We start from the raw sequence: 13,056 nt of genomic DNA, 5'->3' as shown, positions 1-13,056 counted from the left end.
CGTTCCCTTCATGAATTCATGCTGGCTCTCCCTGATCAAAATTTTGAGGTGCTCAGTTACCCCATCCTTAATTATAGCCTCCAGCAATTTCCCCACCACAGATGTTAGCCTAACCGGTCTTTAATTCCCTGGCTTCCCCCTTTCACCCTTTTTTTTTCCTTCTTTTTAATAAATTTAGAGTACCCAATTCATTTTTTCCCAATTAAGGGGCAATTTAGCGTGGCCTATCCATCTATCCTGCACATCTTTGGGTTGTGGGGGCGAAACCCACGCAAACACGGGGAGAATGTGCAAACCCCACACTGACAGCGACCCACAGCCGGGATCGAACCTGGGACCTCGGTGCCGTGAGGCTGCAGGGCTAACCCACTGCGCCACCGTGCTGCCCTTCTTAAAAAGTGGAGTGACATATGCAATTTTCCAATTCAGAGTGACGACTTCTGAATCTAGGGAACTCTGAAAGATTATAGTTGGGGCATCAACAATGTGGGGTGTGCTCCAGTGGCGCAATCGGTTAGCGTGCGGTACTTATACAACAATGTGGGAGAGAGTTCCAAATCTCTACAACCCTTTGAGTGAAGAAGTGCTTCCTAACTTCTCCCCTACTTCCTTTAATGCCCTCAGATGTAAACCATCAAGTCCTGGGGATTTGTCACTCTTTAGTTCCATTAATTTCCTTGTCACTGATGCTGTTCTTACATTAACTGTATTAAGTCCCTGTCTGATAACGACTATTAATGTTTTGGGGACTTCCAGCAAGTTATCCTCCTTTTCAACTGTAAATATTGAGGCAAAGTAATTGCACAACTTGTCCATTTCCCTGTTATCAAAGGCAATATCTCCATTTTCATCTTTTAGTGGGCCTACATTGCTCTTGACTATCCGCTTTCCCTTTATACAACTGTAAAATGTCTTCTCATTGATTTTGATGTCCCTTGCAAGTTTTCTTTCAAAATCTCTTTTAGTAGCTCTTAAGCTTCTCTGTGACCCTTTCCTGGTCTTTGAATCTATCCATGATTGTGAGATGCATAAAATTATAGAGTAGAAGGGAAGAAACATTTCCCCTTGGTGGAGGGATAAATGGCCATGGGGGCACAGTTTTAAGAGGGTGTGAAGAAAAACTTTTTCACGCAGAGTGTGGGGAGAGTCTGGAACTCACTGCCAGAAAGGGTGGTGGGGGCAGAGACCCCCATAACATTTAAGTATTTAAATGTGCACTTGCAATTGCTATAGGTCAAGTGCTGGAAAATGGGATTAGAATACATAGGTGGTTGTTTTTAACCCATGCAGTTGTGATGGGCCGAAGAGCCTTTTCTGTGGTATAGACCTCTATGACAGTACCTTAGTAAATGCTTTTTGAAAATCCATCCACCTCATTTTCTTTATCTTTCATCTCTTATTTGGACAAAGAATTCCAAAAGATTGCTCAAACATGACACTTGCTTTAGAAATCAGTGCCGAATAGTGATGATGAACAGCTTCAAGTGTTTAGTAATTTAACTCCTGTATTATAGATTCTAATAGTTCACCAAGTTTCCCATAGTTTCTCACATACCCCACTCTTTTTGTTGAGGGACATCAAAATTCCCACCCTCAAATCCTCTGGTACAATTTACCTGAACTGGTAGTCTGCAAATTATTGCTGCCATCTATCATTCTACATGCACAGCAATTAGAATTTTCAGTCACTGTCTGGACACATCTATTTATACAATTTAAAAAAGCCTTGCATCAAATGTGCAGAAAAAGACACACATCCATTACACTTCAAGAGATGACACTTGCAAAATGTTTGTGTTTGGTTCACATGCAATATATACATAGTCCAACTAGGGAAGGGACAGTACTGGACCTGGTATTGGGAAATAAGCCTGGATAGGTGGTTGAGGTTTCAGTAGGGGAACATTTTGGGAGTAGTGACCACAATTTCATAAGTTTCAGGGTATTTTTGGATAGGGATGAGGGCAACCCTCGCTTTAAGGTGCTAAACTGGGGAAAGGCAAATTACGATAACATTAGACAGGAATTGAAGAATTTGGATAGGGTGCGGCTGTTGGAGGGTAAATCAACATCGGACATGTGGGAGTCTTTCAAGCGACAGGTGATTAAGATTCAGGAAAGTCACGTTCCTGAGAGAACGAAGGACAAGTATGGGAAGTTTAGGGAGCCTTGGATAACGAGGGATATTGTGAACCTCGTCAAAAAGAAAAAGGAGGCAACTGTACAGTCTAGAAGATTGGGGACAGTCAAAACCCTTGAGGAGTATAAAGAAAGTAGGAATGTACTTCAACGGGAAATTAGGGGGGCTAGGAGGGGTCATGAAAAATCCTTGGCTAGTATGATTAAGGTGAATCCCAAAACTTTTTATTCATATGTAAAAAGCAAGAGGGTGGCCAGGGAAAGGATTGGACCACTTAAGGATAGTGGGGGGAATTGGTGTGTTGAACCAGAGGAAATGAGTGAGGTACTAAATGAGTACTTTGTGTCAGGGTTCATCAAAGAAAAGGACTTTGTGGAAGATGATTCTTGGGTAAGTGTATGGACAGTCTGGTTCATGTTGACATCAAAAAGGAGGTTTGGGTGGTTAAAAGACATTAAGGTAGATGGGCAGTGGGCAGCACGGTAGCATTGTGGATAGCACAATTGCTTCACAGCTCCAGGGTCCCAGGTTCGATTCTGGCTTGGGTCACTGTCTGTGCAGAGTCTGCACATCCTCCCAGTGTGTGCGTGGGTTTCCCCCGGGTTCTCCGGTTTCCTCCCGGAGATGTGCAGGGTAGGGTGGATTGGCCATGATAAATTGCCCTTAGTGTCCAAAATTGGCCTTAGTGTTGGGTGGGGTTACTGGGTTATGGGGATAGGGTGGAGGTGTTGACCTTGGGTAGGGTACTTTTCCGGGGGCCGGTGTAGACTCGATGGGCCGAATGGCCTCCTTCTGCACTGTAAATTCTATGATATAAGTCTCCTGGGCCGGATGGGATTTACCCAGAATACTGAGGGAAGAGCAAGGGAGGAAATTGTTGGGGCCTTAACTGATGTCTTTGTATCCTCATTGGCTACAGGTGAGATCCCAGAGGACTGGAGAATAACTAATGTGGCACCGCTGTTTAAGAAAGATAGCAGGGATAATCCTGGAACTATAGGCCGGTGGGCCTCACGTCAGTAGTAGGTAAATTATTGGAGAGAATTTGGAATTTGGAAACAAATGGACTCATCAGCGATAGACAGCATGGTTTTGTGAAGGGGAGGTCATGCCTCACTAACTTGATTTGAGTTTTTTTCAGGAGGTGGCAAAGATGATCGATGAGGGGAGCATGGTAGAGGGTGGTAGATCTTGTTTACATGGACTTCAGTACAGCCTTTGACAAGGTGCCTCATGGCAGACTGGTACAAAAAGTGAAGTCACATGGGATCAGAGGTGAGGTGCCAAGATGGATATCGAACTAGCTTGGTCACAGAAGGCAAAGGGTAACAGTAAAAAGGTGTTTTATGAATGGAAGGTTGTGACTAGGGATGTGTGCTGGGGCATCTGTTGTTTGTAGTGTACATAAACGATTTGGAGGAAAATGTAGCTGGTCTGATTAGTACTTTCGTGGATGACACCAAGGTTGGTGGACTGGCAGATAGTGTTGTGGATTGTCAGAGGATACAGCAGGAAATAGATAGGTTGGAGGCTTGGGCAGAGAAATGCAAATGAAGTTTAATCCAGACAAATGTGTGGTAATGCATTTTGGTATGTCTAACAGAGGGCAAATATACAGTAAATGGCAAAACTCTTGCAAGTCCTCAGATCTTGGAAAGTGACATCACAAGTGGACAAGGTAATCAAGAAAGCATACGGAATGCTTGCCTTCATTGGACAGGGCATAGAGGATAAAAACTGGCAAGTCATGCGACAGTTGTGTAGAGCTTTGGTAAGGCCGCACTTGGAATATTGCACACAACGCTGGTCGCCACACTATCAGAAGGATGTGGAGACTTTGGAGAGGGTGCAGAGGGTACGACCTCCGCAAAGCCATCCGGAATGTCAAGAGAGAATATCAAACCAAGCTAGAGTCACAGACAGACTCTCGGCGGTTGTGGCAAGGACTAAACAACATAACGGGCTACAAAGCGAAGCCGAACAGTATCTCTGGCAGCAGCGCACCACTCCCCGATGAACTCAATGCATTTTATGCTCGGTTCGAGCAGGTAACCAACAATCCGCTGGCGAGTGCCCCAGCAGCCCATAATTCACCCATACCCACCATCACAGCTTCCGAAGTCAGATTGGCCTTCCTGAAAGTGAACCCTCGGAAGGCGACGGGCCCAGACGGGATCTCTGGTCGTGCACTCAGAGCCTGCGCGGACCAGCTGGCAGAGGTATTCACGGACATCTTTAACCTGTCCCTACTCCATTCCGAGGTCCCCACCTGCTTCAAGAAGACCACTATCATACCGGTACCAAAGAAGAACCAGGCAACGTGCCTCAATGACTACCGACCAGTGGCCCTGACTTCAGTCGTAATGAAGTGCTTCGAGAGGTTGATCATGAAGCGCATCACCTCCATACTCCCAGAACGCCTTGATCCACTGCAATTCGCATACCGCTGCAACCGGTCCACATCAGACACCATTTCCCCATTTCCCTGGCCCTACACTCATCCCTAGAGCATCTCGAAAACAAGGACTCCTACATTAGACTCCTATTTATTGACTACAGCTCTGCCTTCAACACCATAATCCCAGCCAAGCTCATATCAAAGCTCCAAAACCTAGGACTTGGCTCCCCACTCTGCAACTGGATCCTCGATGTTCTGACCAACAGACCACAATCAGTAAGGATGAACAACAACACCTCCTCCACAATAGTCCTCAACACCGGCGCCCCGCAAGGCTGCGTACTTAGCCCCTACTCTACTCCCTGTACACACACGACTGCGTGGCAAAACTTGGTTCCAACACCATCTACAAGTTTGCTGACGATACGACCATAGTGGGCCGGATCTCGAATAACGATGAGTCCGAATACAGGAGGGAGATAGAGAACCTAGTGGAGTGGTGTAGCGACAACAATCTCTCCCTCAATGCCAGCAAAACTAAAGAGCTGGTAATTGACTTCAGGAAGCAAAGTACTGTACACACCCCTGTCAGCATCAACGGGGCCGAGGTGGAGATGGTTAGCAGTTTCAAATTCCATGGGGTGCACATCTCCAAAAATCTATCCTGGTCCACCCACGTCGACGCTACCACCAAGAAAGCACAACAGCACCTATACTTCTTCAGGAAACTAAGGAAATTCGTCATGTCCACATTGACTCTTACCAACTTTTACAGATGCACCATAGAAAGCATCCTATCAGGCTGCATCACAGCCTGGTATGGCAACTGCTCGGCCCAGGACCGCAAGAAACTTCAGAGAGTCATGAACACCGCCCAGTCCATCACACGAACCTGCCTCCCATCCATTGACTCCATCTACACCTCCCGCTGCCTGGGGAAAGCGGGCAGTATAATCAAAGATCCCTCCCACCCGGCTTACTCGCTCTTCCAACTTCTTCCATCGGGCAGAAGTCTGAGAACACGCACGAACAGACTCAAAAACAGCTTCTTCCCCACTGTCACCAGACTCCTAAATGACCCTCTTATGGACTGATTTCATTAACACTACACCCTGTATGCTTCATCCGATGCCAGTGCTTTTGTAGTTACATTGTATATGTTGTGTTGCCCTATTATGTATTTTCTTTTATTCCCTTTTCTTCTCATGTACTTAATGATCTGTTGAGCTGCTCGCAGAAAAATACTTTTCACTGTACCTCGGTACACGTGACAATAAACAAATCCAATCCAGAGGAGGTTTATCAGGATGTTGCATGGCTTGAGGGTGTTAGCTAGGCCAGGCATTGTCAAACTCAGGGGCGCGACCTGCGGTGGGTGTCGGGAGGGTCGCGGCGCGTCTGTCGCGCCTCTCCCGATCGCGCAAATCTGCACGTAACTGCCAGCTGTTAATAACGCCGGCTGTAAGGGGCCTTCAAAACGGTCGCGAACATGGAAAAAAATGCGGCTGCACTGCGAATGCATGCCCGATCATGCGCAGTGCGGCCGCTTTTTTTAATATGGCCGCAGCTTTTTGTTTTACAAGTTCGGGGCGATTTTATTCATTTATTTATTTTTTCACAATTTGAGGGGGCTTTATTTGATAAAATTTTACAGGAAAAAAAAAAGCAGAACTTTGGACAGATGGAGACGCCATTCTTTCCGACAGCGGAAGGCTTCACCTTCAGCCAACAGATTCCATTGGAGGAGCGTGTATGAGGGCCAAAGGGACCCAAAACCATTTGCTCCATTTTTGTCAGCAGCAAACAAGGTAAGATAAGCCGGGGGGGTGGGGGGGTGGGGCGGCCGGCGGGGGGGCGCGCGCACGTCGGCCGGCGGGGGCGCACGTCGGCCGGCGGGGGGGGCGCACGTCGGCCGGCGGGGGTGGCGCACGTCGGCCGGCGGGGGTGGCGCACGTCGGCCGGCGGGGGTGGCGCACGTCGGCCGGCGGGGGTGGCGCACGTCGGCCGGCGGGGGTGGCGCACGTCGGCCGGCGGGGGTGGCGCACGTCGGCCGGCGGGGGTGGCGCACGTCGGCCGGCGGGGGTGGCGCACGTCGGCCGGCGGGGGTGGCGCACGTCGGCCGGCGGGGGTGGCGCACGTCGGCCGGCGGGGGTGGCGCACGTCGGCCGGCGGGGGTGGCGCAGGTCGGCCGGCGGGGGTGCCGCAGGTCGGCCGGCGGGGGTGCCGCAGGTCGGCCGGCGCGGGTGCCGAAGGTCGGCCGGCCGGGATGGCGCAGGTCGGCCGGTTGGTAAAAATGGGTCCCGGAAAAAAGTTTGGATAACACCGAGTTAGGCTGAATAGACTCGGACTGTTTTCTTTAGAACGACGGAGGTCGAGGGGTGACCTGATAGAGGTCAACAAGATTATGAGAGGAATGGATAGAATGGATGGGCAGGCACTCTTTCCCAGGGTGGAGGCGTCAGTCATCAGGGGGCATAGGTTTAAGGTCCGTGGGGCAAAGTTCAAAGGAGACGTACGAGTGGCGAGTGCCTGGAACGTGTGCAAGGAGATAAATTAACTGCGTTCAAAAGGCATGTCGACAAATACATGGATAGGATGGGTACAGAGGGATACGGCACTAGGACATGCTGAGGGTTTTGGCCAAGGGTGGTATCATGACCGGTACAGGCTTGGAGGGCCGCATGGCCTGTTCTTGTGCTGTATTGTTCTTTGTTCATGTAACCATTTATGTTAAATTGGTCATTCTGATGCTCAAATATAAGTCAATTGTTCAAAATTGGACAATGACCATTTAAAATGATTGAAGCCATACGTGGCTGTGACTTTCGAACAATAGGGGCTAATCTGGCAGTATCTGAGAAATTTATGCCTTGTTATTTTGGAAGACATGTTGATGACCCCTATGCGCTGCAGAGGCCAAAATCGAGATGAATCATACAAAGGTCATGTACATTTCATAAGCCAGGCCTAGCCATCGGAGTTTGCTAGTCCAGTACGACCAAGGACCTTGCAACCTTCCCTTTAAATTTTTAACGGTTGGAATATTTGACAATCTCAGGAAGCTAAAAGAATATGTACCTTTGTCAAAGCCCAAGTGGAGAGGTGAAACATTATCTACCTATCGAGAAGAAACAGTTATACTGTCTTGCTGCACTACAAATCAGTCTGCCATCTTGCATCCACCAAGCAGCAGCACAGAAACAGGGGCTCTGTTTAGGTTTGAATGCCTGGTCCCACCGACACTGTCTCTACTGGAACTTCTGTACCATCGCCTACAAGACAAATTCATCTCTACGTGCCTATTTCATCGTGGAAGTGAATTATCCAACATTGTTTTCAGCCTGTTAACCTCTGTGGAGGATTGCACCACAGGACTTTGATTCTGGACTCGAGAAACAATAATTATTAATTCTGTAGATTTGAGGCTATGATGTGACTGTCCCTTGCATTGGAGTGTGTGCAAAATAAACTATTCCCATTGAATTCATCGCATCTCGGGTTTGCTGTGGGATTATTAATAGAAACTGGATCACATCTAAACATAGGGGTTGGGAGTACACCACTGCTTATAAAGGAGGAAATCAAAATCAAAACATCTTTGTTTACACACGGGTGTGAGAGAAGAAATCAAGGCTGTTTAAATTAAATTCCCTCCTGTCCAGAAAGTACACTGTAATTGAATCTGAAACTTACTATATGAGCAATTGTTGAAAAGAACCCATAAATTAAGACAATTCGATAAAAAGCTACGAAAGACTGAGTGGAAGCGATATGTAGGAGGTTATTGCAGCATATGGAATAATTAAGAGCAGGAAAGTTATGCTAAAACTGTTAGGCCATAGCTTGGGTTTCTTTATTCTTTCATGGGATGTGGACGTCGCTAGAAAGTCAAGCGTTTGTTGCCCATCCCCAATTGCCCTTGAACCATGTGGCTTGCTGGGTCATTTCAGAGAACATAGAACATACAGTGCAGAAGGAGGCCATTCGGCCCATTGGGTCTGCACCGACCCACTTAAACCCTCACTCCCACCCTATCCCCGTAACCCAATAACCCATCCTAACCTTTTTGGTCACTAAGAGCAATTTATCATGGCCAATCCACCTAACCTGCACGTCTTTGGACTGTGGGAGGAAACCAGAGCACCCGGAGGAAATCCACGCACACACGGGAAGAACGTGCAGACTCAGCACAGACTGTGACCCAGCAGGGAATCGAACCTGGGACCCTGGCGCTGTGAAGTCACAGTGCTATCCACTTGTGCTACTGTGCTGCCCCAGTTAAGAAAAGTTAAAGGTTAACCACATTGCTGTGGATCTGGAATCACATGAAGGCCAGACCAACTAAAGATGTAGATTGACTCCCCTTAAGGGCATCAGTGAACCAGATGGAGTTTTTACAACAATCAACAACAGTTGCACGGTCATGAGACTTTTAATTCCAGATTTTTATTGAACTCAAATTTCATCATCTCCTAGTTGTCACCAATCATTGACTTTCTACTCTGCTCCACCCCCTCTTAAACAGTTTATAATCCATCACATTTCTCCTTATCTTTAGCACTGAAGCATCATACGGACTTGAAACTTCCTCTTTCCACAGATGCTGCCAACCTGCTGAGATTTTCTGTTATAGATTTAATGTAACTGGCTGAGGTTTAGAGGGGAATGGAGAGGTTTATTCACTCAGAGGTCATGTGGAGATCTGGAACTCACTGCCTGAAAAGTATGGTACAGATAGAAACCATTGCATTAGAAAAAAAACATACGAGGGAGAAGCATCTGAAGTGCCGTACCTACAAGACTAGGAATCAAGAGCTGGAAAGTAAGATAGGTTAAGCTAAATGTTTTTTTCCCAACCAACACAGACATGACAGGCTGAATGGCCTCCTGCTGGGCTAACATTTTCTGTGTTTCAATGGGGGCTGAGAGAGGGGCTTTTAAAACAAATTCAGAACACAGCCACCAAGTCAAGTTGTCGAACCATCATTGAGCAGTAGGACTGGATACGGAAAGGCAAGGTAGACAATACAGTCGGGTTGGCTGTTAACATGTTTGTTATTTTTGTGACAATGCTCTGAACAAGTTGGACCATTACACTGTGCAACCAAACTGTCTGACCACTGTTACAATAGTCTACCTTTGGACAGATTGAAGGGGTGCACATGCCGAGGACAAGAAAATCAGTTACAGATCATAAGAAACAGAAAATAGAAGGCCGCCATTTGGCCCTTCAAGCTTGCACCGCCATTCATCACGATCATGGCTGATCATCCAATTCAACAGCCTGATCCCACTTTCTCCCACACCCTTTGATCGTCTTCGCCCCAAGTGCTATATCCAACTGCTTCTTGAAAACACCTCAATTACTTTGTGGTAACAAATGCCACAGGCCGACCACAATCTGGGTGAAGAAATTTCTCCTAATCGCTATCCTAAATGGTCTAACCCATATTCTCAGACTACTATCCCTGGTTTTGGACAGCCCCACCACCGGGAACATCCTTCTTGCATCTGCCCTGTCTAGTCCTATTAGAATTCTTGCAATCCCAAGAATCAGTCTGGTCAACCTTCTCTGCACTCCCTCTAGAGCAAGAATATCCATTCTCAGATAAGGAGACCACAACTGCATACAATATCCCAGGTGTGATCTCACCAAGGCCCTGCATAATTGCAGCAAGGCATCCCTGCTCTTGCAGTTGAATTCACTCACTATGAAGGTCAACATGCCATTTGCCTTCTTTACTGCCAATCTTCTCAAATGTGTTGAACATGCAATAAATTTCACTGAAATACATTCATTTAGGTGAGCAAACATAGTTTTAATTTTAAACATAGTTGATATTTTCCCAGGTTTGTTCATAGTGATGCTGGCCAGTGCACTTTAAGAACTTCCTATATAGTTCCATACATATTTCTATAGGATAAATGTGATAGAATGATTTGGATTCACTGGCACAAGTAGATAAGGTTCCAACTTCTGATATCCTCTGAAGAACAGCACCTCCAGCAACACAACAGCATTTCAGTGTCAGCCTAGAATGCCAGTAACAAAGTCAAGCTGACAATGGACCCAAGATAGCTAAGCTATTTCTATGAAGTCCATTAAGTATACTGTAAGGTTACCATGTAAAAATAGAATCATAGAATTTACAGTGCAGAAGGAGGCCATTCGGCCCATCGAGTCTGCACCGGCTCTTGGAAAGAGCACCCCACCCACGCCCACACCTCCACCTCATAACCCCTTTTTGGACACTAAGGGCAATTTATCATGGCCAATCCACCTAACTTGCACAGCTTTGGACTGTGGGAGGAAACCAGAGTACCCGGAGGAAACCCATGCAGACACGGGGAGAACGTGCAGACTCCGCACAAAGACTCTGCACAGTGACCCAAGATGGGAATCGAACCTGGAACCCTGGAGCTGTGAAGTAACGGTGCTACCATCTGCCCTATAAATGTGGTTCCTCCTGTACAAATATATTTGCCTTAATAGATCAATATCTTGTTAACCCCCGAAAAAGTTTAGGCAATTCTTGAAATATTGAGCATTTAGGCAAGAGTTCAGCTTTGTTTGCACCTGTAAAAGTGAATAGTAAAGCTTGATTGAAATGTTAAACACAGTGGTTATGTTACTGGTCTAGTAATCTGAGGCATGGTGAATGATCGAGAGACTAGTTTAAATCCACTGCCGTGGTTGGAGAATTTAAATTCAGTTAATTAAATAAAACTAGAATTTAAAAAGTTGGTTAACCTCACAAAACCATTATAAGATATATATTTTTTTAGGGAAAGGAATCGACTGTCTTTATCCTCTCTGGCTTTCATGAGGCTCCAGACCCACAATTGACTATTCTCTGAAATGGGCTAATAAGCCAATTGCATCAAAAAATGTTTAGGTTGCCAGTCACCTCGATCCCATGAATGAATAAAAGAAATATACACAACAAAAGTACCTTTTCTCCACTGGAGTAAAAGAAGTATCGTAATCGGACGATATTACAATGATCCAGTTTTCGCATTATCTGCAGCTCACGATTCTGAGAAGGAAGGAAAAAAGTCAATATTAGTAACTGTTTATCTGAATGTCAACCAGCAACCAAGTGTGATTTCAACTATTCACTGGACAAAGACTACTGCTAACAACACATAAAATATGACAGATTGAAACCACAGAAGATGTCCTATCCTACCTAATGAACTTGTTCCAATTACTTCACGGAAAGTCATCTTTATATGGAAGCAGACAGGGAAACCGATATCATGTAGAGGCAAGTTCGGAGAGGTGATCAAAGATAGGTCAGTAAGGTAAATTTGATGGCTTTCAAATGAGTAGGAAGAAGTAGAGGATTAATTAGCAAGGGAGATTGAAAAATGAAGGCCAAGGGACTGCAAGTTATGACACAACAAAGAAGAAATGCAGTGCATGATCAATAGGCTGAACTCCAAGGGTTCAAGTATTTTGGAGCGGGGGGGGCAGGGAGAAGAATGTGTGTGTGGGATGGTGGGAGAGATTGCGTGTTGAGGAAGTTGCAGAGATGGGATGATGCAGGTCTACACAGGGTTGAAGATGACATTTAAATTTAAGGTTTTGGGAGCAGGCAGCCAGTTTAGGACACTCATTATAGGAGTGAAGTGCACCCAGTGCACTATGCAGGACAAGATACAGCCAACTGCATTTTTTAAAAAAAGTTGAACGTCGGCAGATTATGAAGGAGACCATTGGGGTAGACTCCAGAGGTGATAAGATAATATTATCATGGACAATGTTTTCAGTACAGGGCTGAGACAGGTGGAAAAAAAAAGTTCTCTGGATATTACACTACATATTGCACTCCGATTCGGTGCCACAAGCAGCCTTCATGTCTAGCATGCTCAAGAGTGCTTCCTAATCTGCCCATCTTCTAGGTAAACAACAGTGTGGCCCAAGGATCAAACTGAACTTTCTTGGCATGATACTTCAGGGTATTGAATGCATCATGACTGCCATGTGATTCTCCCTTTCTGGTAGATTGAACATGTCAGACCAAAATTCAAACCATTAATCAACAGACGTGTTCAAAAGACAGACAATGAACAGAAATCAGTGACAGAGTACGGATATTAATTTTCTCCACTCCTTTCTCCTCAAGTTCAAAATAATGCTTTCCCCAAATTGCTTTTTAAAATTGGAAATAAACTTTGAAATAACGGAATTTTAAAAACTTGCTGTAGAAGGGATAATAGATATTCAAAAAATAATTAACACAAGGAAATCAGTAACGGTCAATACTCCCCAAAAGTTTAAATCAGGAATTGAATATACTGAAATGCACAAAACATTCAGAATAAAATTGAGATAAGAGAGAAACAACTGAACTGAGAACTGAATACACCTGGCTGCAATATTTCCAGGAAAGATAGGGTGGGGGGGAAAAGGACTGCAAATTGACTTATTAGTAAAGGATCCTCCACCACCATGCTAGAACACAAGCATATGTCCTTCTTTCTTTAAACTGTCACATGCAATACTGGATGAACA

At 45.7% G+C, this 13,056-nt stretch overlaps 1 protein-coding gene across 1 annotated transcript in view; it reads right to left on the bottom strand.

Annotated features, from left to right (window-relative positions):
- gsk3ba (glycogen synthase kinase 3 beta, genome duplicate a) overlaps positions 1-13,056 on the bottom strand; it is a 223,177-nt gene that overhangs the window by 104,588 nt on the left and 105,533 nt on the right. The window contains exon 3 of the mRNA XM_072513692.1: positions 11,492-11,575. Coding sequence (XP_072369793.1) covers positions 11,492-11,575 — 84 coding nt within the window. The remainder of the gene's footprint in view (positions 1-11,491; positions 11,576-13,056) is intronic.

Source organism: Scyliorhinus torazame, chromosome 8 (assembly GCF_047496885.1).
Source record: "Scyliorhinus torazame isolate Kashiwa2021f chromosome 8, sScyTor2.1, whole genome shotgun sequence".
Taxonomy (NCBI): Eukaryota; Metazoa; Chordata; class Chondrichthyes; order Carcharhiniformes; family Scyliorhinidae; genus Scyliorhinus; species Scyliorhinus torazame.
The sequence above is the reverse complement of the archived record's forward strand: the minus strand, read 5'-3'. Positions and strand labels throughout refer to the sequence as shown.